The following is a 24,587-nucleotide window of genomic DNA, read 5'->3' on the forward strand; positions in this document are numbered from 1 at the left end:
ATAGAAATGTACACATTACCTCAATAAGAGGAAGAGTGCAGTTCACTTGCACAAAATCCACTTGTTTTTCCCGGGGTGCAATGCGAGTTGATGCTCTGCACCGTTTCCAATCCTAAGAAAGGAAAAAAAAAACATATTTTTACATACCTTCTTTTACATGAATGTAACATGCCTCCTTCACTCCTGAAGGATCTGAGGACACAATACATATGTCAATACTGGACACAATTATAACAGGGTTTGTGCAGCAATTCAAGAAATGTTTGGCAATGATGATTCTGGTAAATGCTGGTAGGTGTTAAAGGTATGTTTTGATAAATTGAGGTCAGGAGGGGGCAGTATTTTTGTACTCTGAGGACCACAATCAAAACACAACAAATCAAATGTGACTTATAATTTGCTATTTGGCTCGTCTTACTTAGGTCCACCACTTTCCCATGTAGCCCTAACAAACACCCAGATGGTGTTGGAAAAATGAGGTCATATCTTGATTAGTTGAACATCATTTTATAAAGCTAAATAATTACACAAATGAGTGAGAAAAACACCCACACAGTACATTTCTAGAATAATACGGTTGGCTTTTTGTCCTGAATTACGTAAAATAAAGATTTTTTTCCGTTCTGGTTAGGGACTCTTTTGCCTCACCACATGTATGTATGTATGTATGTATGTATGTATTTATTGGATATGTGTAAGGAGCCTATACAGCGAATGGTGTTTCAAGGCGCCTAGTGCGGCACTGCTCTTGGAATGTCTTGTGAAGGAACTTAATGTTAAAACATCTGTATAGCCCTTTTTTTACCAGTTACCCTGAATCTAGCAATGCATGAAGGCCACTCTTGGTGTCATCGCCACAAGCGACACACTTTCTGATACTCTCTCACAAATGCTGTAGCGGGACGATTCGTACTATTTATAGCCAAAGCTCGTTTCACATTCAGTACATTGATAAGAACGTACTGAACCCTCGGGTCTGGTGCATAATACAAATAAATAAACAAACAAACAAACAAACGTAGGGCCACGTGTTCTGTATAATTAATATTGAAAACCACAAATGTAATAACTCGCTTGCTAGCAGCTTGTAAAGTATTCAATTTAACAAGTAAGAAATAAGCAATACATAGGTGATATGGAAGTCATCAGCAATGTGTAATTTGTAATAGTTCAGAGTCAGTATTCATTTGGAAAGTCCTTTCTAGTTAATCAGTGTTTTTTGACTGTTCACTTCCTCCTGAGCTTGACACGGATGTACTTCTTGATGATTTCCTGTATAGTCTCTTGGTGCCCGAGTGCTGGGATCACCGCATGGGTTGTGTTTTCCCCAGGCGAGTAACTTCACCTAGTTGGGTTGCACTTGGTGTTAGTTTCTATCATTATAAGGCAGTATATCATGGCTGTACCCCAGGGGTGCCCCTTCAGGACAACATTTGAAAACTCCAGTGGTGAGGAACCTGCGGCTGAGCATTGCTCCTCTGCACAGTGTGTATACGGAATGGTTAGTGCTAAACATAGCCGTGGATGAAGAGCTGGGATTTCCAGAGGCTAAGAAATCAGAGACCACTTCTGGCCAATCTGGCTGGGATGCCAGTTAGTCTGAGTGAATTCACTTACTAGATGTGTCTTCAGTAAAAACCTGCAAAAACTGTATGTGGAAACCAGGAATGATTAGGTTTGTTGGAATGGCTTCATTGAGGGTTTGAAAACCTTTTGCCAACCCCTGTTTCAGAGACACCTGCACTGTATCTCACCCTCCCAGACCAGCATGACCTCTTAGCATCTCAGAAGCAAGGTAGTATGCTGCGCCAAATCCATGCTGGCACCGGCACCAAAACCACCTGGATGCAATAGGATCCGTAAGGACCTGTGTCATGGAGACAAAATCACTACCCTATTAAGCTGAAGCTTTGCCAGCTGGGATTCAAGTGTACCCAGAGAGTCTCTACCATGAGATAACAGCTTCTTTTTCACTACTTTCTGTCCATACGTATCATCTACCTTCAATGTTTTGCCATTGAGTCCCAGTTCTTCAAGCAAGGATGTAAACATTTGGGGCAGACACACACAGATTAATGTGGTAGTTGAAAAACAAGACTGCCTACCTGACAGTTCATGCCCATCTTAAAATTCTTAAAATGGGTCAGCATCAGAACCCTCTCGCCCCTCCAATGAGCCTGTCACTGCCATAAACCCAGACACCCCAGCTAGCCTAGCACTTACACAATGGCCTATGAGCTTTCAGGGTTAATAGTTTAACATTTACGAGTCCTAATGAGAGCCTAGGACCACGGTGACCCCTGTGCGTAATCCTCCTCTTGGCTGAAAAGGTACTTTGCAAATATTAATATCAAGTGACTTTGTGTTTCCAACAAATAACGCTAATTTTAAATGTACATTTTGTGAACTATTGATACCTTCCTTCTATAAACTATACTCCGGCCTGAATAAAAATGTATTTAACAAGATTATTTCTTAATCTGTATCTTCATCTGTCCAATTGCAATCCTGATAGGTTGGCCTAAATTTCCTGACCCCTCCTACCAATAGGCGCATTTTACGGATCCTATTTCCTTAATTCAGAGACAGTGTCCAGCCTTCGCCTGGAGACAACTCTTGGACAAATACATAACTTAATTGTATCTTGGAGCTGTGATGCACAATCGGTACATTTCTAAACCAAACTTCCATGACCGCCTGGAGCAGCTGGTGTCTGATGGCCCAAAGTTATCGTCCCATTAAGCTCACATTTTTAATTTGGGTCTGGATTGCCCCAACAAGTGTGACTGCACACAAAACGTTCCGGTTATCAGTCAATCAGATTTGTGAGTGATGTTGCACACAGACTACGTTTTAAAGCGCAAATGCCTTCACTGCCTTAGGACACTTTCAAAGCTCCACCTGTAAGTCACTGGGGTCTGGTGGCCGTGCATCCCCCACCAAACTCTCCACCACCGATTATGCTGAGGGCACAGAATGGTTTTAAGGTTGAGAGACTGTGGTCCTCATTATGAGACTGCCGGTCCAGAAATAAGGGTGCCATTAGTAACAGTGCCAGTGCTTTCATCTCCCCACTCCCATGGAGTCCTATGGGGCTCATGGCAATGCGGAACAACATTTTCTGCCGCCTGTTATCCCAGGCCCCCGGGACTTATAATGTCCTGGTGGCACCAGGATATCAGGCGGCGGAAAGAGTGTTTCAGTTCAGTGGCAACCTGCTGGTGCTACTAGCGGGTTACCGCCGGACTCATAATGAGGCCCAATGACAGGAGGATGACGGCCTATATTACACATTTCTTTTATCCCAGATTGCATCGGTTCTTATCACGAATGTGACTATATAAACGACATATATTTCTTCAGTTAGGTCTAGTCATAAAAGTGACATGTCAGTGATATTTTTTAGTTTACGAGGGCTCATTATTGAGGTGCAGGGGGGGCTTTGAAGCCATAAAGGGGAAATGTCGGGATAATTGTATTATTTGTATTTGTAGGCATACGGGCGCGTCAATTTAAATCAGGTTGCAGAACGTTACAGTTACATACAGATAAGGAGATACGTTAGTGTTACAGATACATACATGTTGCAGTTACATACAGTAGACAATGGAAGATACAGTTAAATAATATAGTATAGTATTTACAATAGAAACAGTAGGGCAGGCAATAAGTCTAAGGTCTGGGAAGGTAAGATTTCATGGTATCCAAGTCCTGCAGCCAGGGCTTAGTGTTGCGCTTGAATGAGTGGAAGGAGGGTTCTGATCTGAGGGAAGCAGGGAGTGTGTTCCATAGCTTTGAGGCCTGTACAGGGAAACTATCTCCTCCCGAGTTATGGAGTTTGAATCTCGGTATAAACATTGTGTTTGCTTGAGCTGCTCTAAGTGGTCTTGAGGACGTATGTGGGGTGAGTTGGTTAGTAAGGTAGGCTGGTGCAAGGTTGGCCCTGGCTTGGTGTGTTTGGGCAAGGGTTTTGAGAGATATTCTATGCTCTACCGGGAGCCAGTGCAGATTGCGTCTAGTCTCAGAAATATACGACTTCTTAGGGATGTTGAGGGCTGCCCTGATGGCATTATTCTGAATTACTTGTAACTTGTTAATGTTTTTGTGGCTAGTACCTAAATAGAGGGCGTTACAATAATCTATTTTGGACAGAACTAAAGTTCTAGCAAGTGTAATGCAATTAGGTGTGGAAATGAACAGCCTGCAGGCGGTGATAAGTTTACAAGTATAAGCTGATGATGATGCTACCGCATTAGTTTGTTTGGAGAAGGAAAAGGTGGCATCAAGGTAAATGCCAAGGGTTTTAGTGTTGTTTGAGACAGTGATGGGATTGCCATCTATAGTAAATGATTTGAAGGCAGTATTTAGGTATTTAGTTTTTTTAGTTTAGCGTGAGTACCAAGGATGAGCAGCTCAGTTTTTTTCATCGTTAAGACAAAGACCATGTTGTGCCATCTATGCTTGTATTACTGTGTAGATTTCGTTAAGGGGGTTGCTGTCAGTTGTATAGTCTCCAGAGATAGGAATGAGTATCTGGGAGTCGTCCTCATAGTTAGTATACGTGACACCCAGATAGTCAAGAATATCGAATAGGGGCTTTGTAAAGACATTATAGAGCGTAGGGGACACACAAGAGCCTTGCGGAACCCCACAAAGTCCTAGGGAGGGTTCGGCAGTGTTAGTAGGAGAGAAGACCCTCATAGTTCTGTTTGCCAGGAAGGAGTTGATCCAAGATGTGGCTGAGTCGAAGAAATGTGCTGCAGATTTCAGATGATGGCATAGCGTTTGGTGGTTCACCAAATCAAAAGCTGCTGACAGGTCAAGCAGTAAGAGGAGGGCTAGTTTACCATTGTCTTTTAGTACTTGAATTTGGGTGGTGAGATCTATCAAGGCAGTTTCCGTGTCGTGTCTTGGTCGGAAACCGGACTGCCTTAGTCCCAATAGATTGTTAGATTCTAGATACGCCTGTATTTGCAGGTACGCTGCTCTATCCAATATTTTTAGTAAAAAGGCTACCGTTGTTAGCGGCCTATAGTTGGACGGGTTGGCTGGGTCAAGGGTTGTTTTTTTAATTAGAGGAATGACCCAAGCGTATTTTAAGTTATCAGGCACTACCCCAGTTTTAAAGGAGGCATTGATAAGGTTAGTAATAAATGGGGCGAGTTCACGTGCTGCTGCTTTGATGATCGGGGCAGGGCTGGCAACGCCTTGGCAATTCGAGGGTTTGAGTTTCCTAATGATGTTTTCCACTTCCCAGATTGACAAGGGTGAGAAGCTGAATGGTTTACAGGTAGGCTCAATGGTGGAGGTCTTATTAGGATATTGTTTGTATTCTGGGTCAGAAAAGAGCGAAAAAATGTTCACGTTGATTTTAGATTGTAGCAGAGCTATTTTATCTAATAGCGCCTTCTGAATGTTAGTGCACCATGAGGCATCTGTGATACATTTGTCAACAGGGGCGACAGGAGATTCCAGTTCTTTCAGGATCTTAAAAAGTTCTTTTGTATTTGATTCCGCTTGTATGATTCTTTTGTTGTAGGTGTCTTTTTTAGCAAGTATAATGGCCTCTTTGTAGTTAGAAGATGCTAGGGTTAGCTCATTCTTATTAGTTACTGAAGGGCACTTATTTCAGTGTGCTTCTGTAGTTCTTTTAATTTTGCGTAGTTCTCTTAGATGGGGCGTGAACCACGAATTCAGATGACGTTGTGGTTTAGGTTTCCGCAATTTTAAATGGGCGATGGTATTCAAAGCTTTAAGTATATAGAGCTAGTTCAAGGGCGTTAGTTCAAGGGCGTTAGTGTTCAAACGGTCATTAAGACCAAGATTAAAATCCCCAAGTAGAATGCTTTGTGAGTTGGGTTTGGTATTAGGGGATATAAGATCTTCAGGCTGACTTTATCGAGTACAATGAATCCTTCCTTGTTCTGTGGCTAATGTTCACACAGTTCAGAAAACAAGCAATGGCAGAGCAACAAGGTCTGATTTTTCAAATATAAAGTGTCAGATTGGGTTTGGTCATGTGGGCCCTCTAAAAATAAATTCATACCCCCCATCATTTGCAAAGGCCCACCTATTGGCTTTACCAATGCTTACTATAATGGTGGCCATGATGGATTGGGCGCATAGTAAAGGTTTATATATAAGGCACAATCCATCATGGCTGCATTTCTTATACATATGAACAGTGGCAGCCATAAACATCATCAATAATATTAATGATTATAACAAAAAGAACACAATAACAAACATGGTGGAACGTAGCAGAAAACACAATAATGTGGCAAGTAGCAAGGGAAAAAAAACACACTCGTTAAAATCAACATTCAACAACTATCTCCACATCTTAAAAAGTCCCACTTGCTTCTACAAAATGACTGACAAAATAACAGAGCTTTCACTGTGATGGACTCATTCTTCATGACAGAGATGCCGATTGACACCAGTGCCTCTCTAATGTGTATCTGTAAGAGGTCTGGTAGACACCTAATACTCTTCAAAGAAATAGCTAAAAATAGAAGGCATTTCATAACCAAAAGGTTGTATTTCAAGAAAGTGTTGGAAAGTCATGAAACTCTCCCCATTTGTTTACATGCAGTAGTCGGGTAACTTTGGTGTAACTACTGCTCAAAAATCCCTATTCCCATCCGTGGACTAATTCTGTTGAAAATGTTGGGGGGTGGGAGGGTGACATCTGAAAGAAAGGGGCCCCTGCTAAATGAGGGCAACAGAATCGTGTGCCACGATATGTTAGGGGGACAAGCACCCATGCCTCCCCTTAACATTTCGACCACGGTTCCCTTGTAGATCCTCGGCCTCTGATGAGAATGATCCCGTATCGATAACTAACTATAAATATGCATGCATTTCCCAATGTTTCATGTTAGGTTTCCAAAAGCATTTAACTTCCATTTAACTGTTAAGAAATATGTGTCCAGCTAGGATTTTTTTTCTGATTACGTACAGAGTTTTCGTCTCCATGGCAGCCGTCATGCAGGTGTTCATTGGTCTCTTTTGAGCAATTTGTGCACCTTATTGAGAAAACCACAGCATATTTCATCCCAGAAACCACCTGGAAAGTGAAAATAGGATAATTTATGCAAAAATAGATTATTGTTGAGAGAAGCTTATTCAGTTTTGCTGAATAAGTCATTTAAATACATATATAAAACATGTGCTGCGAAATTGAAAAAAAGGCATATCTGGATGTTGAAAGTAGATAGCTTACAATCTATGTAAAATGAACTGTAACCATGAAATCGCAAACAGGCGCACCAAATTCACAGACAATGCGAGAATTATTTTGACAGTTAAACATTTTAGGCCTCAAATACACAAGATATTCCTTGTGTAGCTGAACGAGAGATTCACTGACATTCAATACCGTATGTCGGTTTTATTTCCTGGGCTTCCCAAGCATAGGTAGAGCTGATATCAAACATACAAGTCAGTTTGTCAGGTGTTAAGGACTGTAAATGTCCTGAAAGATGACATTAACAAAGTGAGTGCTTTAAGCAAGGACAAACAAAAACGTTTGGGGAAACAGAAAATAATATTTGTAATTGTAAAGAGAATAAAGAATTGTGTGGGTTTTTTTCATGGAATTTGTCACAAGTTTGGTTATAGAAGCTTAGAGCTGATATCTTGTTATTTTATTGGGTTCTCTATTTATTGGGTGGCCTTTGGCACTCTGGCAGACCTGAAAGTGGGGGTGCTGGATTGGGCTAGTGTGGAATGAAGAACAATGCAAGATATATATATATATTCTGTTGGCGTGATGCAGGCAGTTCTTTTAATTGTATTTTTTTTATTGTGAACTGGTTTCAAAATTAAACCTTACATAAAATTTCAAAAGTTACAAGGAAAAGCATAGATGCAATAATAACTGTTAAATTCCACATAGAAAACATTGAACAGTTATACCAATACATTATATTTCTAAAAGTATTTCATTTATTTGGACACATCCATAGAATGGTTTCAATTTATCTTCAGTAATTCAAAGAGTGCAATTCAAAATCTGTAAAGTGCTATTAAAAGTGCAATGCTACCTGCTTGCATCATAATCCACCAGATTGACTCACTCACCTGTGCAAATTGAGAACATACAAAAGCACTGAAATGCAATTGTGTAATCAGACCAGTTTTAGGGCAATACAGAGTTAGGCGTTTTAGCATTTCAGGACAGTCAGTGCTCACACATAACCTACACGACCTGGAAGTTTTATCTAATCCAATTCTAGGACTGACACACTCAAGGGTCGGTGATAAATTGAGCTTCAATCTAATATCGATGGTACGGCCCATATTATAAGAAAACACATAAATGTACTTAGATAAACTGTCAAGTGTCCGCGTAAATTTTGTATACTCAATTTAGGAATTATAATTACTTTAAAGGTGATTGTGGCCATCTAGTCAAAGGCATAACGCTTTTTCTTTACCTTGCTCGTGATTTCAGTCAATTCCATTCTATCAGACTCAATCAAAAGTAATAATTAAATCACACTTAAACTTAATTCAGTAAGTGATGGAATAGTTAATGCCAAAAGAGCCATGCTACAATCAACAAACAGTGACTTCTGTGGGGATCCAGAATCTTAAGGTAAATGCCCTATTTCTTCCACAATACCACTATGACGAGATAAATGTGGCCTAACCCATGTCATATAGCACAACAACTTAAAAATCAACCCAGTCCAAACGGAAATCATGATTATATCCAAGAACCAAGCAAGCAACCAGTACATCCTATGGCCCTCAGAATTGGGAACAGCACCCACAGCATCTAAAGTTGTCAAAAACCTTGGAATCCTAATGGACAATGAGCTAATTCTAAAACCGCAAGTAAACGCAATAATCAAGAAATACTTCTTCCATCTACACACAATCAAAAAGATTCTACCATTCCTCTGCTTGACACACAAAACTCTGCCCATCATACCCCTCATCATTTCCAGGATAGACTATGCCAACCGCTTATACCTGGAAATGCTGGATCCTTTACTGAAGAAACTGCACCGTATACAGAACGCAGCTGCCAGACTTCACAAAGGGACCACATCACTCCAGCGCTAAAGGTTCTACATTGGCTCCCAGTCAAAAAATGTATCACTTTAAAAACAATGTGCATAACACACAGAGCAATCCACAGCCTAGGAGCGGAATTCATACATGAGAAAATCACCATCTACCAGCCGATTAGAACACTCATATCCAATGAAGACATTCGCCTAGAACCTAAACCGTACATGAGGAAAAAGCTTGGTAGATCAGCATTCCCTTCCCTAGCAGTAAAACCTTGTAACTACCTCCCCAGAGAAATACGAACCATGAAAGACTATCTAAAATTCAGAAAGAAATCTAAAAACCTGGCTCTTCAACTCAGAATGGAATGAAAACTAATGAACAACACCCACGCCCCATGAAATAAACAAACAACGAAAAGGACTGGGGAGTAGACTAGACCAAAGTGAAGTGCAAGGAAGTAGAGAGGCCTCTCAATGGGAGGGAGACTGAGGTGTACACGTTTCCCATAGAGGGTCAAAGATGGGTCTGACTGAATTGGAACTGAGTAAAAGGGGGAGAGAGAGGTGTCCCAAACTTGGAACTGATGGACCACGAAGCACAGGGAGCACAGGGGCAGAGGGAGCACAGGGGGCCGTGGGGGTCGTGGTTGCTGCACAATGGGGTGTGCTAGGGGGGAAGGGATGTGCGCAGCAATTGGTCTGAACACTGGGGGTGGAGTGGGTGCTGCCACTGAATAGACCAGCTGAAGACCCACACCTCTGCACACAACATATGAGTGGTAATTGTAGCACACCAGAACATATGACAGGAAAAGAGATAAGGGAGAGGGTAGGTTAGGATACTGCCACCAACCAACCCTAATAAAAAACTCATCCTTCTGCATACACCTCTCAAACTCAGTACTGAACACAACCATATCTCTACAGCACAACAAACCGCACACACTTCACTACACCACAACAACTAAACACACCACACATAGCCCTGCCCAACAGAACATGGAGGCTTCCAACCAAAAAACACACCTACGCTGAGTGAACAGTGTAAACCGAACTGAAGCTGTCAAAAGCACATCACAGCTCTCTTGCTCTTTTCTCCCGCTCGGTCCTACTAACCTATCCCCACCGCCTGCTTTACAGATCCGCCACAGCTAAAGAAACAACACAATTGGCAACAGTGCGTGGTACAAGAACATAATCTGGCAAAGAAAGGGTTAGTCCCAAAACTCTCTTCTAGATTATGCCCTGAATGGAATTGAGATATACACCCAAATCTGTCAAAACAATCTCAAACCATAAGTGATTGCCGGAACGATTTTGTCCATATAGAACTTCAAGGCGGGGATTAGAGATAATTTACACAGGCCCTCATTACGACCCTGGCGGAGGACCATGGTGCAATTTGCACCATGGTCCATGGCGCAGAGCTGCCAACTCCGCCATGGGGGTTGGCGGACTTACCGCCCCATTCCGACCTTGGCGGGGCGGTAAGTCCCCAATCCCCATTTACCCTTCCCATTCCCATTTTTGCCCCATAGGGTATAATGGGAGTGGGGAAGGCGTTAATTACGCCACCGTAAATTACGGTGGCGTAATTAACAACAGGTCCCGTAGCGCCATGGATTTTTCCGCCCGGAAAAACCAGGCGAAAAAACCACCATGGCGCTACGGGAACTCGTAGTAAGGCGGAAAGGTACGCCATGCATTACGCTGGCGTAAAACCCTTTCCGCCAGGGCCGTAATGAGGGCCACAGTCTTTTGCAGTCCCGACTAAATTGAGCAGTGAGATGCTGTAGCCTGGCTCTGGCATCCTGTTTAGTCCTGGATGTAGAGTTGTTACAAGAGATGTTAAAACCAAAGTAACGGATGTTATGAACTCTTTCCAGGGTGGCACATCCAACCCTCCAGTTCATTAGTGTTGGTTTCCACTTTGTTGAGAAAACAATAATTTGGGATTTATTGCCATTTATAGCCAAATTATTGTACACCATGTAGTTGGCAGATCTGGATCATTTCCCCTGTAAACCCACAGGTGTGAGATCAAAGAAAATCAAATTATCAACAAAGGCTAATCAATATAGCCTCACATTTCCCAGTCTCACCGGATGAGTGTCCAAAGACTCCCATTAGTCACCCAGATCTGTAACGTACACATTAAAAAGAAGGGGGGCAAGGACACAGCCTTGCCTCAACCCTATGAACATCTCAATTGGTCCAGAAAATATACAACCCTTTTGTATGCCTAATCTTAACGTATGTGTTTTGGTGCAAGAAAGATAGACATTTTACCAAAACATTGGGAATCCCTTTGCTCAATAATTTGTGCCACAATCTTTGATGATTAGCCTGAACGAAGCACAAGACATGTCCATAGACACCATATACACAGATCTTTGTGAACGGAAGCCTGAATATGACCCAATATTGACCCATTTAAAGTTGTTCCCAGCGATTTACGAAATCCTACTTGGCACTTGCACAGCATATTTAATGTATCTACCCATTCTTCAAGTTCCTTCAATAGCAAAGAAGTAAACACTTTACTCATGGAATCTAGTATAGCTATCTGGTGATAATTAGCCAGTATAGAGAGATCAGAAGCGCATTACAATAGCTAAGTGCCAAGAGATGGACAACACATTGGTTCTAATAATTTCTCCAAATAGATTTATTTTATTTATTTATTTATTGGATATTTATATGCTGCTTATACAGCAAGACAGTGTTTTAAAGGGCCATAAAACAAAAGGGGAGGGAACAAGGGAGCAAATAAACATTGAAAATTGACAATATAAAATAGAAACAAAAAGTGGCTCTACTAGGCCTTTTGACATTCAGAATGTGCAAGTGCAGTGAAAAGAAAAAAGGGTGGTGGGGTGGGGGCAAGTGGTATTAGGATCCCTGTGGGGGGGGAATGCCAGAGGTGCCTGTTGGGGAGGCAACAGGTAAGTGCATGAGCAGAGACATTCTAAGCGAAGGTGGGGAGGTCTACCACCCAACAGGTAATTTTATGGCAGAGGCAAACCACCTGACAGGCGGGTGTGAGCCCAGAGGGCAGTGCAGGAGGGGGGATGCTGGTGGCGATTGGGAAGAAGGCCAGGACCCTATTGGACTCTTCAGGGACCGGGACAGAAATCTCAGCGACAGAGGGAATGGGTAGAACAGGAGGTGGAGAGGAAAAGAGGATGAGAAGTCAAAGGTCTTGAGTTGTTTGCGGAACTTGAGGTGGTCCGGTTCAAGACAGAGAGAGTGGGAGAGGGAGACTGTTCCATAGGAAGGAGCCAGCTGAGGAGAGGACCTGCTCCCAGCTCTCTGCTTGGAGAAAACTTTAACCAGCAGAGAGTTGGAGCAAGAAGATCAGAGGGATCTAGAAGGAGAGTAATTTGTAAGAGCGAGATGTGGATAGTGTGGTCGCAGGCCCCAGGCAGCCTTCTGGATGATGCACAGGGTCTTGAATTTAATCCTTGCAGCAACAGGGAGCCAGTGGAGAGATTTTAGAGCTGGATAGATGTGGTCCCTGGGCTTCAGGCCAAGGATAAGACTTGCAGCCCTATTCTGGATTAGTTGAAGAAGACAAAGTGAGGAAAGCGACAGGTTGAGGAAGAGGCTGTTACAGTAATCCAGCCTGGGGAGGACCAGAGCTCTAGAGACATTGAGCTTCTGGGGGAAGGTGAGGAAAGGGACAATGCCGCTAAAGAGGTAAAGTTGAAAGTGGGCCTTCTTGGCAAGGTCCAATATGTAAGGAATAAAGGAGAGAAAGGAGTCGAAGATGGCCCCAAGGATTCTGGCTTCAGTGGAAGGAGAGGGAGGAGAGCCCATAAAGGGTGGCCATAGTGCAGGAGGGAAACGGGACCAGGTGTCCCTATATGAAGAATCTCTGGCATTAAGACAGAGATCATTGGAGGCACACCAAGACTGAATAGCAGACAGGCAGTCAGGGATGATAGAAGAGGAGTAAGAGGGGAGCTTGAAGAAGAGTTGTGTGTCATCTGTGTAACACTGGAAATGAGGAAAGAGGGCAGAGATCAAGTGTGCAAGAGGTGCAAGGCAGATGTTGAAAAGCCAAGGCGAGAGGATGGAGCCCTGGGGAACACCACATGTTGTGGAGGAGAAGGAGTCGAGGAGCACCTGGGAAGGGTGATCATTAAGGAAGGAGGTCAACCAATCCAGTGCCCGGTCTGAGATACTGAGGGTGTCATGGAGCCACTTTGTGAGAATAGAATGGTTGACCATGTCAAAAGCAGAAGAGATGTCAAGGAGAACAAGAACCGCAGGAGAGTTAGAGTCAAGATTTTCAAGCAGGTGCTCAGGAGAGCAGTTTCCATGCCTCTGTATGCTTGGAATCCAGATTGATGGACATGCAAACAACCGGGGAGCCATGTGTGTTGGGTCAGTGTGGGGAAGACCAACTTGTCCAGGAGTTTCCCAAGGAAGGGTGTAGTAGAGATAGGGCGGTAGTTGGTCGGACACGAGTGGTCGGCTGAAGGCTTTTTTAGGAGTGGATGCATGAGGGAGTACTTGAGAGAGGAAGGGAAAGAGCCAGAGGCTAAGGAGTGGTTGCAGAAGTCAGCAAGTGCCGGAGCGAGGGAGGAGATGTTGTGCTTAATGGCTCTGGAGGAGCAGGGCGATACCTGTTTGGATGAGATCTTCAAAGAGTGGACTATTCTATTGGCCTCAGCCATTTTGATGGGTGAGAAGGAGGAGAACGTAGGTGGGGTGGAAGAGAGGCCAAGGGGATAGAGGGAAGGGTGGAAGAAGGGGAATAAAAGAGAGCGGACAGCATATACTGAATTTAAGAGGTGTAATTGTGTGGGAAGTGCAGTACAGATGGCCTGAGAAGGAAGAGTCGAGGTGGAGAATGCAGATGGATTGGATAGTTCCTTGCAGATTCTGAAGAATTCAGCTGTGTTGTTGGATGCTTCAGAGATATGGGTTTGGATGTGGGCCCTCTTCTTGGAGAGGTTAGATAGACCATATTGCCTCTGGAGTAGGCGACAGGCCAGTTTGTCAGTGCATGAGCCTGAGCTCTGCCACTTCTGTTCAGCAACTCTGAACTTGCGTTTCAGAGCGGCTAGATCAGAGTCATACCAGCTGTTAGGCTTGGAGGCATGTTTCAGGTAGATCCTCATGACATTAGCAAGAATGTCAAGGATTTTAGTGATAGCTCGAAGAATATTGGCTAGGGCAAAGTCAGTGGGAAAGTCCAGAGGGCAGAAAGGAGAAAGGATGAAGGTGGAGGAAAATGCAGCTGCTGACACTCGTTTCATTGGTCAGATGACTGTGAAGGAGATTGGCAGTGCTGGTGGAGATCAGCAGGGATTAAGGCATCAAGAGTGTGTCTGGCAGCATACGTAGGGCTGGAAGGGAGAATAGTGAGGGAGAGAGAGATACAGAGATCCCAGAAGAGTGTAGAGGCAGGAGTAGTGGAGTCAAGGTGGATGTTGAAGTCACCAAGGAGGAGGAGTTTAGAGGTAGAAGTCATAAGAGAGAAGATTAAGTCAGCCCATTCAGAGAGGAAGACAGACACAGGTCCAGGGGGTCTGTTGATAGTGGCAAGGGTGAGAGAGAGAGTCGGAGAGACACCAAGTTTGCAGACAAGAGTTTCTAAGGAGGAATAAGGCTGGGTGAGTATGAGAGAGGTAGGACCCACTCAGGTAAGATCAGGGCTACTCCACCACCAGATCGGTTGGGCCGAGGCTTAGAGAGGATCTTGTAGCCATTAGTGAGGATGTAGCGAAAAGCAGTGACACAGCTGGCACTGAACCAAGTCAAAATGAGAGCGAGGACATCGAGATCAAAGTCTTCAAGAAGGAGGCAGATGTCAGAAGAATGTTTGACAGCAGATCAAGCATTCAGAGTGGATAAGTGTAGCCGATCACCACCTTTGAAGATTTTCTGAGGAGAGGTACAGGGGGGTGGTGCACCCATCGGAGGTGCTGAAGGAGGTGAAGAGAGAGAGGAAGGAGGAGTAGTAGGAGAAGATAGGAAGTTGATGAGGGCTGGCAGGTGCCGGTCGAAGATAAAAGGGTTGGGTTGAGGACCCTGGGTCATGACAGTTACAGTGTGATGGAGGTTAATGATGCACTTAGAGGATGAACAGTGCAGCAAGAGTACTTCCCATCTAGTGCTGCCATTAATGGGTGAAGAGGAAAAAGGGGAGAGGGGAGAGATCAGACGAGAGGTCCATAGGCCTGGATAAGGGACTGAGAAGAGGATATCAGTGAGAGTCTGTCTGGAAGTAGCACTAGCATAGGTCTACGTATTGCTGACACCTATGTTAGTGCTACGTCAGGATTAGAAGCCAAGAAATCTTTTAAAAACATTTTTCTTCCTGACTTCGTGAGAGAAGAGGAATAGGTGATAGAGTAATAGTTAGAATAGATGGGGGAGATGGAGAGTGCCATTAAGGTGGATCAAAGAGGGATGGATAAAGAGGCTGTACAATGCACAAGCAAATTCATCAGGTGGCCGGCAAAGCACACTTAAATTTCAATGTTAACAAGGCATTGAGAAACAGTTAAGTATCCAGTTTCAAGTACAGAAAGAAACATATTTCAGATGCCGCAGCCATTAAAATATACAGTTAAGCTAGAGGGGAAAAAGAGGCATAAAACAACCAAGCAGTCATTGGTAGATGGTATAAGGGAGGTGTGTGGGCCAGACCAATGTGATCCGGGTTGCTTACGGGTGCATTGCAAAAGCAGGCGTTTTCATGTTTGGAGCATGTAGAGGTCACTGACAGTTTGATTTTCTTTTATAGGAGCAGTGCCTGGAGGAAGGATGATGTAGTAGCGGCTTGGCGAGGGGTGCCATCCAGCGCCAGACATGGCCAGACAGGGGCCTTAGTATGTGCCATGGAGGGAGCCGGCGTTCGCCTGCTAGCTCCCTTGATTGGGCAAAGATGAATGTGGCAGCTATCTTTGTTGATCAGAGCTTGCTCAAAAATAAGTGGCGCAACTGTGTTTTGTGGGTAACATGGCAGTGAGTCAATTTTGGCAATGTGGCGCTTCCACTTTTCATACTGGGCAGAACAAGCAATTTGCAATAGTGAAGAGCGCTCGCCGCACAGAATCAGTGCAAAAGCGCTTGCAGGCACACAATGCCCATCAGGGATTACCTCATGAATGAAGATAAGAGCGCTGCTCCTGCAGCCTCACGTTGATGAGGAGAGCCACTGTTGTTTCCTAATGGCTGGCAGCAAGGTGAATGGAGAGAGAGGTGGGCCAGGGGCCTAGTGTGGGCCTTGAAGGGGGCCGGCATTCGCCTGCCAGCTCCCATGATTGGGCAATGATGAATGGAATAATGGACAATCGATGCGGTTAATGGCGAGGTAGGGCAGGCACTCCGATGCTTGCCTCAGGCAGCAGCCGTGTTTGTTGACCAAAGCTTGCCCAAAAACAAAAGGCCCAACTGAGTTTTGCGGGTATAACAAGACCAGTGAGTCGATTTTGGTAATGTGGCACGGCCGCCTTTCATATAGGGCAGAAGAACTAGTTACTCTTACCTTGTAACGTTCTTTCGATGGGATGTTCCTCCGACGTATTCCTTATCTTAGATAGAAATCCTTCAGCTTTGCTGGCCTCGGAAAATTTTTTCGCCAGAGGGCGCTGCGCGTCGATGATCGCCGAGTCGATGACCCTCGACGGCCTCCGTGCCGACGTCGACGTCATCCTGCCTATAAAGGCCGCGCGCAGCGTCCGTTGCTCAGTTCCGTTTTGTAGTCCCCAGTAATGTTTTTGGATTAGACTAATCACCTTGAAGGAGCATAGGCTGCAAACCCACAGGAAGTCATACTGCGGGGATGGATGGGAGGGTCGATAAGGAATACGTCGGAGGAACATCCCATCGAAAGAACGTTACAAGGTAAGAGTAACTAGTTCTTCGAAGGGATTGTGTCCTCCGACGTATTCCTTATCTTAGATAGACTCCCATAGCAGTGGTATTGTGACTGGAGGCGGGAGTAATAAAAGTTATGTTACCCTTCCAGAATGGACAGAGTGTAACACAGCCTTGCCGAATCTAGTTTCTTGACTAGAGGAGGAATCCAGGCTATAGAATTTGGTAAATGTATGTGCGGACGACCATGTGGCAGCCGCACATATATCTCGAATTGGCACCCCTCTTTGAAGGGCTGAGGATGTTGCGATACCCCTGGTAGAATGAGCCCTTAGATTTTGAGGAGGCTCCTTTCCTGCCAATTTGTAGCACTCCAGAATGGCTAAAATAATCCATCTGGAGATGGTTTGTTTTGTTATTGGAAGGCCCAACTTATGTCCTGCATAACCTACAAAGAGTTGGTCTGCTTGTCTGATCTTAGCCAATCTGCTGATATAGAAGCTCAAGGCTCGCTTAGGGTCCAGCCTGTGCAGTCTCTCTTCCTCCTTCCCCGGATGAGGAGGAGGGTAGAAAGAAGGTAATATAATCTTCTGAGTGATGTGAAACTCCGAGACTACCTTCGGGAGGAAGTTAGGCTTCACCTGAAGAACAACTTTGTCCTTGTAAAAGATTGTATGTGGAGGTTTACACGATAAGGCTTGCAACTCGCTAACCCTTCTAGCAGATGTCAATGCTATTAGCAAAACAGTTTTGAGGGTGAGAAGCTTCAATGAACAAGAGTGTAGTGGTTCAAAAGGGGCACCCTTTAGGAAGTTTAAAATTAGGTTTAAATCCCATAAGGGAACTTGAAAAGGTTTCGGGGGATAAACATTAGTTAATCCTTTTAGGTATTGTATTACCAATGGAATTTTGAAGTATGAAGGCTCCTCTGCAGTGCGCTTAAAGATTGATAGCGCTGCGAGATAGCCCTTAATTGTGCCAACCTGTAGGCCTGAATTAGCCAGGTAAAGTAAGAATGACAACACCATAGGTGTACCACAAGAAAAGGGTTCAATATTCTTTTCTCTGCACCAGCTGCAAAATTTGTTCCAACGGCAGCGGTATAGAGTTTTAGTTGCCGGCCTTCTGGCCGAAAGCAACACCTCCATAACATCATCCGGAAGGTCCCAATCCTTGTACCTCAACCTTTCAGACACCAAGCGTGAAGGTTGAGGGTCTTGATGGCTGGATGGAGAACCTGACCTTCCTTCTGCGAGAGAAGATCCTCTCTGTATGGCAGTCGAATTGGAGGGCAGATGGACATGTCTAGAAGGTCCGGGTACCACGTTCTCCTGGCCCAATCCGGGGCAATTAGGATCATGGTCTTCCGAAACCTTCTCAACCTCCTGATCATTTGAGGAATGACAGGGACCGGAGGGAACGCGTACAGAAGTGGGAACTCCCAGTCCACTACGAACGCATCTCCTAGAGCTCCTCTCGGGGGAAATTCCCTTGAGCAAAATCTGTCGCACTTCCTGTTGATACTGGTGGCGAACAGATCCACTTGAGGGGTTCCCCAAAGGGCGAAGATCTCTTGAAGGACTTCCTGAGCTATCTCCCACTCGTGAGAGACTGTGCTCTGCCTGCTCAGAGCGTCCGCTGTCAAGTTCTTCTCTCCGGCTAGGTGAATTGCCGATAGAGAGATTCCTTCCTGAATTGCCCAAAACCAGAGCTGCATCGCCTCTCTGCACAGTGGTAGTGAGCCTACGCCTCCTCTTTTGTTGAGGTAGTGCATGGCCACTGTATTGTCCGTCATTATTAGGACGTTTCTTCCCCGTACAGACGGCAGAAAAGCCTTCAGCGCTAGTCTGATGGCTCTCAGCTCCAACAGGTTGATATGTAGTCTGGACTCCGATGGAGACCAACGACCGCTGATGGTCAAGTCGTTGGCGTGAGCTCCCCACCCCGTGAGTGAGGCATCCGTGACTACTGTTATCTCCGGCCATGGTTGCCAAAACATTTCTCCTTTCAGGATGTTCTCCCGACAGGCCCACCACTGAAGGTCTCGGGCTACTTTGACCGGGATCCGAAGGAGATCTGTCATCCTTCCTGAGAACTGTGACCACTGAGTTCTCAGTGCCCACTGGAGGGATCTCATTCTCAGGCGAGCCTCCGGCACGAGGAATATGCAGGATGCCATGAGGCCTAGCAACCTCAGAAAGTCGTAGGCTGGGAGATATTGGGCATTCTGAAATCTGATGACCATCTGCAGAATATCTCGAGCCCTCACCTCTGGTGGCAAGGCTTTTCCCAGGGAAGTGTCCAGGACTGCTCCAATGAATTGGAGTCTCTGTGATGGTATCATCTGTGACTTCTTTAAATTGAGGGAGAAGCCCAGCTTGTGAAGGAAGTGGCAAACATAATCTAGTTGTCTCTGAGCCTGTTCCGAAGATACAGCTCTGATCAACCAATCGTCTAGGTAAGGGTAGACATGAATCCCTTCCCTCCTTAGACTTGCAGCCACAACCGACATTAGCTTGGTAAAGACCCTCGGGGCGGAGGTTAGCCCAAATGGCAGAACTCGAAATTGATAATGAGAGCTGCCAATTGCGAACCTCAGGTATCTCCTGTGCCTGGGATGGATCGGCACATGGAAATAAGCGTCCTGGAGGTCTAGAGATACCAACCAGTCCTGAAGCTGGAGGGCCTGAAGGATCTGAGAGAGAGTCACCATCTTGAACTTGTCCTTTCGGAGGAATTTGTTCAATTCCCGTAAGTCTAAGATGGGTCTCAGTCCTCCGTCCTTCTTCGGTATTATGAAGTAGGGGGAGTACCAACCCTTGTTCCTTTCCGCTACAGGTACCAGTTCTATGGCACCTTTCTCTAGCAGGTCTAAAACCTCCTGCAAGAGGAGCGGATCTGGAAGCTTCAAAGGGTTGTTCCCCGGTGGATGACTCTGAGGGATATGTAGGAAGGGCAGGCAGTAACCTTGGGCCACTGTCTCCAGAGCCCAAGCATCTGACGTAATAGCCTGCCATTCCGTCAGATGGTGAGTTAACCTGCCCCCTACTGGTGTTCTGTGAGGGGAGACCTCAGAGTGGTTTTGAAGCGGCTGATGCAGTTGCCGAAGGTAAAGTGGCTCCTGCTCCTGCGGGTGCGGCTTTCTTTCCCCTACCCCGTCCACCACGGGTAAATCTTCCTTGGCCTCTTTGAGCCGGTCGTCCCCTGCCCCTTCCATATGAGGAATAGTAACGAAAGGACCGTCCTCTCCACGATGATCCCGAAGGACGAAAGGTATTCTGACGGATAGCAGCTCCCAATGACTTGGCTGCTGCCTTGGACGTTTGCAGTTTCTCCAAACTGTCATCCGCCTTCTTTCCAAAGAGGGTAGAACCGTCAAAGGGCATATTCAAAAGCCTGGTCTGCACGTCAGAGGCAAAACCAGACTTCCTCAACCACGCATGCCTGCGGATTGTGGTACTTGCCGCCATGGCCCTGCTGATACTGTCAGCAGAATCTAGGCCAGTTTGTAGGGTCTCGCACATCGCATCTTTACCATCCCTGATGATGTTTAAAAATGCGTCCCTTTCCTCTCCTTCTTGGAGGCAGTCAGCCGCTGATGAAGCGCACTCCCAAAGGGTGTGGCTGAACCTAGCGAGCGTACAGGTCGCGTTAATAGACTTTAACGCCATGCTACAGGCAGAAAAAACCTTCTTAGCCATGGCATCATACTTTTTGTCATCCCTATCCTGCGGAGCAGTGGGGTATGCAGATGTGCTGCCTGATGAGGTTGCAGCCTGTACAACCAAGCTCTCAGGAGTAGGGTGTTTTGACAAATATTCAGGGTCAGAACTAGCCACCCTGTATTTTGTTGACAGTTTTTTATTTACTGCCGGGATAATTTCTGGCGTTTCCCAGTTTGTCAAAATCCTTCTCTGTAGAGCAGAGTGAAATGGAACCACAGGATCCTCCTGTGGGCCCTTGTCCAGTATGTCAGTGAGGTCATCCTGCTGAAAGGCAGGAGAAGGTGCAGACCAACCCATAAATTCTATGATTCTAGACATCAGAGCTCTATATGGAGTCTCCGCATGTTCTCCTGGGTCTGGTTTGATAAATTCTGCTTCAGGAGAAGTGTCCAAGCCACTAGCTTCCTGAAGTGCATCCTGAAGATTTTTTAATCTTCCTTCCTCAGAGGCGAAAGTCTCTGGCTCTGGTGATGTGGTCCTCTGTAAATCAATATCTTGGTCTGAATCCTCCCTTTCCTCAAAAATCGAGGTTAAAGGGGGATACATTGGTTTTTGGAATGGTATAAACCCCATTTCCAATGCAGAAGGAGCCATCATCACAGGCCTTGAAAACGTCGATGTCGTCGACACCGACGTGAAAGTACTCGAAGGCGCCGTGAAAAGCGTCGAGAAATGTGTACTAGGCCTCGAAGAACTCGAAAGGATCGGAGTCTTGCTCGAGAACGACGTCGACGTTCTCGGCGTCGAGTCGGAGGTCTTTTGTCTAACCGTTGGCTGTGGAGTAGCCGTGGTTCTTTCCTTCACCGGCGTCGATATCGGCGTCGACGTCGGCGTCGACTCGATCGACTGATGCGCCGATGAATCCTTCGACAACGGCGTCGATGGCGCCGACCTCTGTTTCGAAGGAGTTTTCGACGATGGCGTCGATGATGCTTTATCTCCCGATGGCTCGAGGCGCTTTCGGGTTGACTTTTCCGCCGGGTACTGCGACTCGCGGCGTTTAGATTTTTTGGGTTTTTTACCCGGGGTATCACCCTCAGCTGTCTTCGAGGGGGACGAGGCCGCTTTCTCGAAGACGCTTAGCATCTTTTTCCTGAATTCCTCCCACTCAGCTTGCGAGCTGCGTTTTGTGGGGCAATGAACTCTCTCAGGAGAACTCGACGAAGATGACGAAGGGGATCTCCTACGTCTCTTCTTCGAGTGTCTCGATGTCGACGAGTGGTGGGAGCCACTTCGTGATCTAGATCGAGAGTGTTTTTTATGGTGAGGAGACGAACGTCTCGACTCTACCGAAGAAGCTTTCGAGGAAGTTAAAGTTGACCTACCTCTCTCGAGCTTCCCCCTACGCTCCTTCAAGGCTTTCGCCGTCATTGAAAGGCATTCCTCACACTCCGAACTCTGGTGCGTGATTCCCAGACACCACAAACAGACCCTGTGAGGGTCCGTCAACGACATTTTCTTCCCGCAGTCTCGGCACTTTTTGAAACCGGACCGAGGGGTCGTCGGGTCGGAGGAGGATGCCATCGATATCGAGGTAAATAGTAGTTATTATATACGTTATCTTGACGAGAACTGAGCAACGGTGTTCCGAGGCACAACGAAGCGCGGAAAAACGGAACTGAGCAACGGACGCTGCGCGCGGCCTTTATAGGCAGGATGACGTCGACGTCGGCACGGAGGCCGTCGAGGGTCATCGACTCGGCGATCATCGACGCGCAGCGCCCTCTGGCGAAAAAATTTTCCGAGGCCAGCAAAGCTGAAGGATTTCTATCTAAGATAAGGAATACGTCGGAGGACACAATCCCTTCGAACAGGCAATTTGCAATAGTAAAGAGCGCTCGCTGCACAGAATCAATGCAAAAGCACTTGCAGGAACACAATGCCAACCAGGGCTTACCTCGTGAATTCAGATAAGAGCGCTGCTCCTGCAGCCTCACGCTGAAGAGGAGAGCCACTGTTGTCTCCTAACAGCTGGTGGCAACCTGAATGGAGAGAGAGGCAGGTCAGGGGCCTAGTGTGGGCCTTGGAGGGGCCGGCTTTCACCTGCCAGCTCCAATGATTGTGCAATGATGAATGGAATGATGGCCAATCGATGCAGTCAATGGGGAGGTAGGACAGGCACTCCTGTGCTTGCCCTCAGGCGGCAGCCACATTTGTCGATCAGAGCTTGCCCAAAAACAAATTGCCTAACTGAGTTTTGCGGGTATAACAAGGCCAGTGAGTCGATTTTGGTAATGTGGCACGGCCGCTTTTCATATAGGGCAGAACAGGCAATTTGCAATAGTAAAGAGCGCTCACTGCACAGAATCAATGCAGAAGCACTTGCAGGAACACAATGCCCACGAGGGCTTACCTCATGAATGCAGATAAGAGAGTTTTGCGGGTATAATGAGGAGAGCTGCTGTTGTTTCCTAATTGCTACCGGTAAGAGGAATGGGATTTTAGACCACAAGATGAGAAATGTTTTTAAACCACAAGTCAGGGGCAGTCTTTAATGGTATAGGTGCCAACAAATCAGGACCTGCAGCCCTGGATGGCTTGATATCACAAATAATGTCCTTAATAACGTGGACATCCAGAGTATTGTATACAAGTAATTCAGAGGCAACATTTGGCATTGCAGTAACAGTTGAATTGGATTATTTTGCATAAATCTCCTAATAGTACGACACCCATTCATTCTCTTCTTTAATAGAGGCATTGACCAGGGAATCTTTCTCTAAAATTGAATTTGTTAATTTCCAAATCTAGTGCATTTTAAACTCCCAAGATTGCATAAGGTGTTTTGACTGTCATTGTTAATTAACTGAATCCTAAGGGTATTAGTACAATTCCTATATCTTTGGCAGATCTTCTTTGCATTGATAAAAGATGCTTAAACAAGAGATTGGCCAACCAAATGCCTAATTTGGGCATGCTTCTCTCTTTTGGCTTTGGCTATCCTTATGTCAAATATATGAGAGTAGATTATAGGGGCATAAAAGATGCCTTTGCAAGTTAACTGTTGCAAACACCTGGTAAACATGTAATTGACAGATTCTACCCCAAATAATCCCGAAAAGTTATCAAAACAATTTACATTATTTAAATCATTCAATAGTTGGGTAAACGATTTCAAAAGACGTTGGTTCCAGTTGACACTGCAGCCCCTCTTATTAGTTTCAGTTAGTGCCAAAGGATAAGAACCCTCCAGTAATTCAACCTAAATGTTGACATCAAATGTTATCATGAGCATAGTCACTAAAACTCCCATTGTCAATAGATATGTGTGAACAGGTTCCCAATAAATTACCCAAAATAAAAAGATGGTCTATCCAGTAAAAAGCCACCATTGTAGTCCAGGTAAAAACATTATCAGTTGATTCAAGACCGATCGGAAAAATGTTCCATCTTTTCCCTTCACAACCTGTCCTTGTCTAACCCATGAGAAAATGTGGAACTACAAACATCATTACTTGTTAACAGATTTTTCACACAAGTGGAATTGAAGTCACCACATACAATAATTTTATCAGGAGGCCTATCTCACAACCATTAACCCATTAAAGCATAAATTGTATCATGGATATAATCAATTTTACATTTCTGAGGGTTCCACTATAGGTCTATTATCAACACATCTTCGGGACTACACTCAAACTCCAGCCCTAAGGCTAATAATCCTTCATTGGATGTTTGAATTAAGTAAGGCCATGCTTTTATTTCAATAGCCACAGCTATGGCCAGACCACCTGAGGGACGACCATAAACACCTCTTTTAGCATCTATTGTAAACATATGATAATGTCCAGGATAAGTGGAGTTAACGTCATGGTCTCCTGGAATAGCAATATATCAAATCCTAAAAAAATAGACTCTTGTTTTGTTGCATTAACAATGTTCGTGAAACCATAGTTATTCCATGACGAAAATCCCAAATATCTTTTACTAAAGATAGCTCTTCTGCTAACCAGGACCAACCTTGCTGTAAATTAGCCATACCACTGAGAGATTACAAATA

At 45.2% G+C, this 24,587-nt stretch overlaps 1 protein-coding gene across 1 annotated transcript in view; it reads right to left on the minus strand.

The window, feature by feature from the left end:
* Positions 1-24,587, minus strand: part of LOC138493246 (T-kininogen 2-like) — a 175,760-nt gene that overhangs the window by 7,826 nt on the left and 143,347 nt on the right. Inside the window, exons 11-12 of the mRNA XM_069620380.1 lie at positions 6,962-7,069; positions 20-112 (exon numbers count right to left, since the gene is read on the minus strand). Of these exons, the coding sequence (XP_069476481.1) occupies positions 20-112; positions 6,962-7,069 (201 nt within the window). The remainder of the gene's footprint in view (positions 1-19; positions 113-6,961; positions 7,070-24,587) is intronic.

This window comes from Ambystoma mexicanum, chromosome 10 (assembly GCF_040938575.1).
Source record: "Ambystoma mexicanum isolate Mex_15411 chromosome 10, UKY_AmexF1_1, whole genome shotgun sequence".
Lineage (NCBI taxonomy): Eukaryota > Metazoa > Chordata > Amphibia > Caudata > Ambystomatidae > Ambystoma > Ambystoma mexicanum.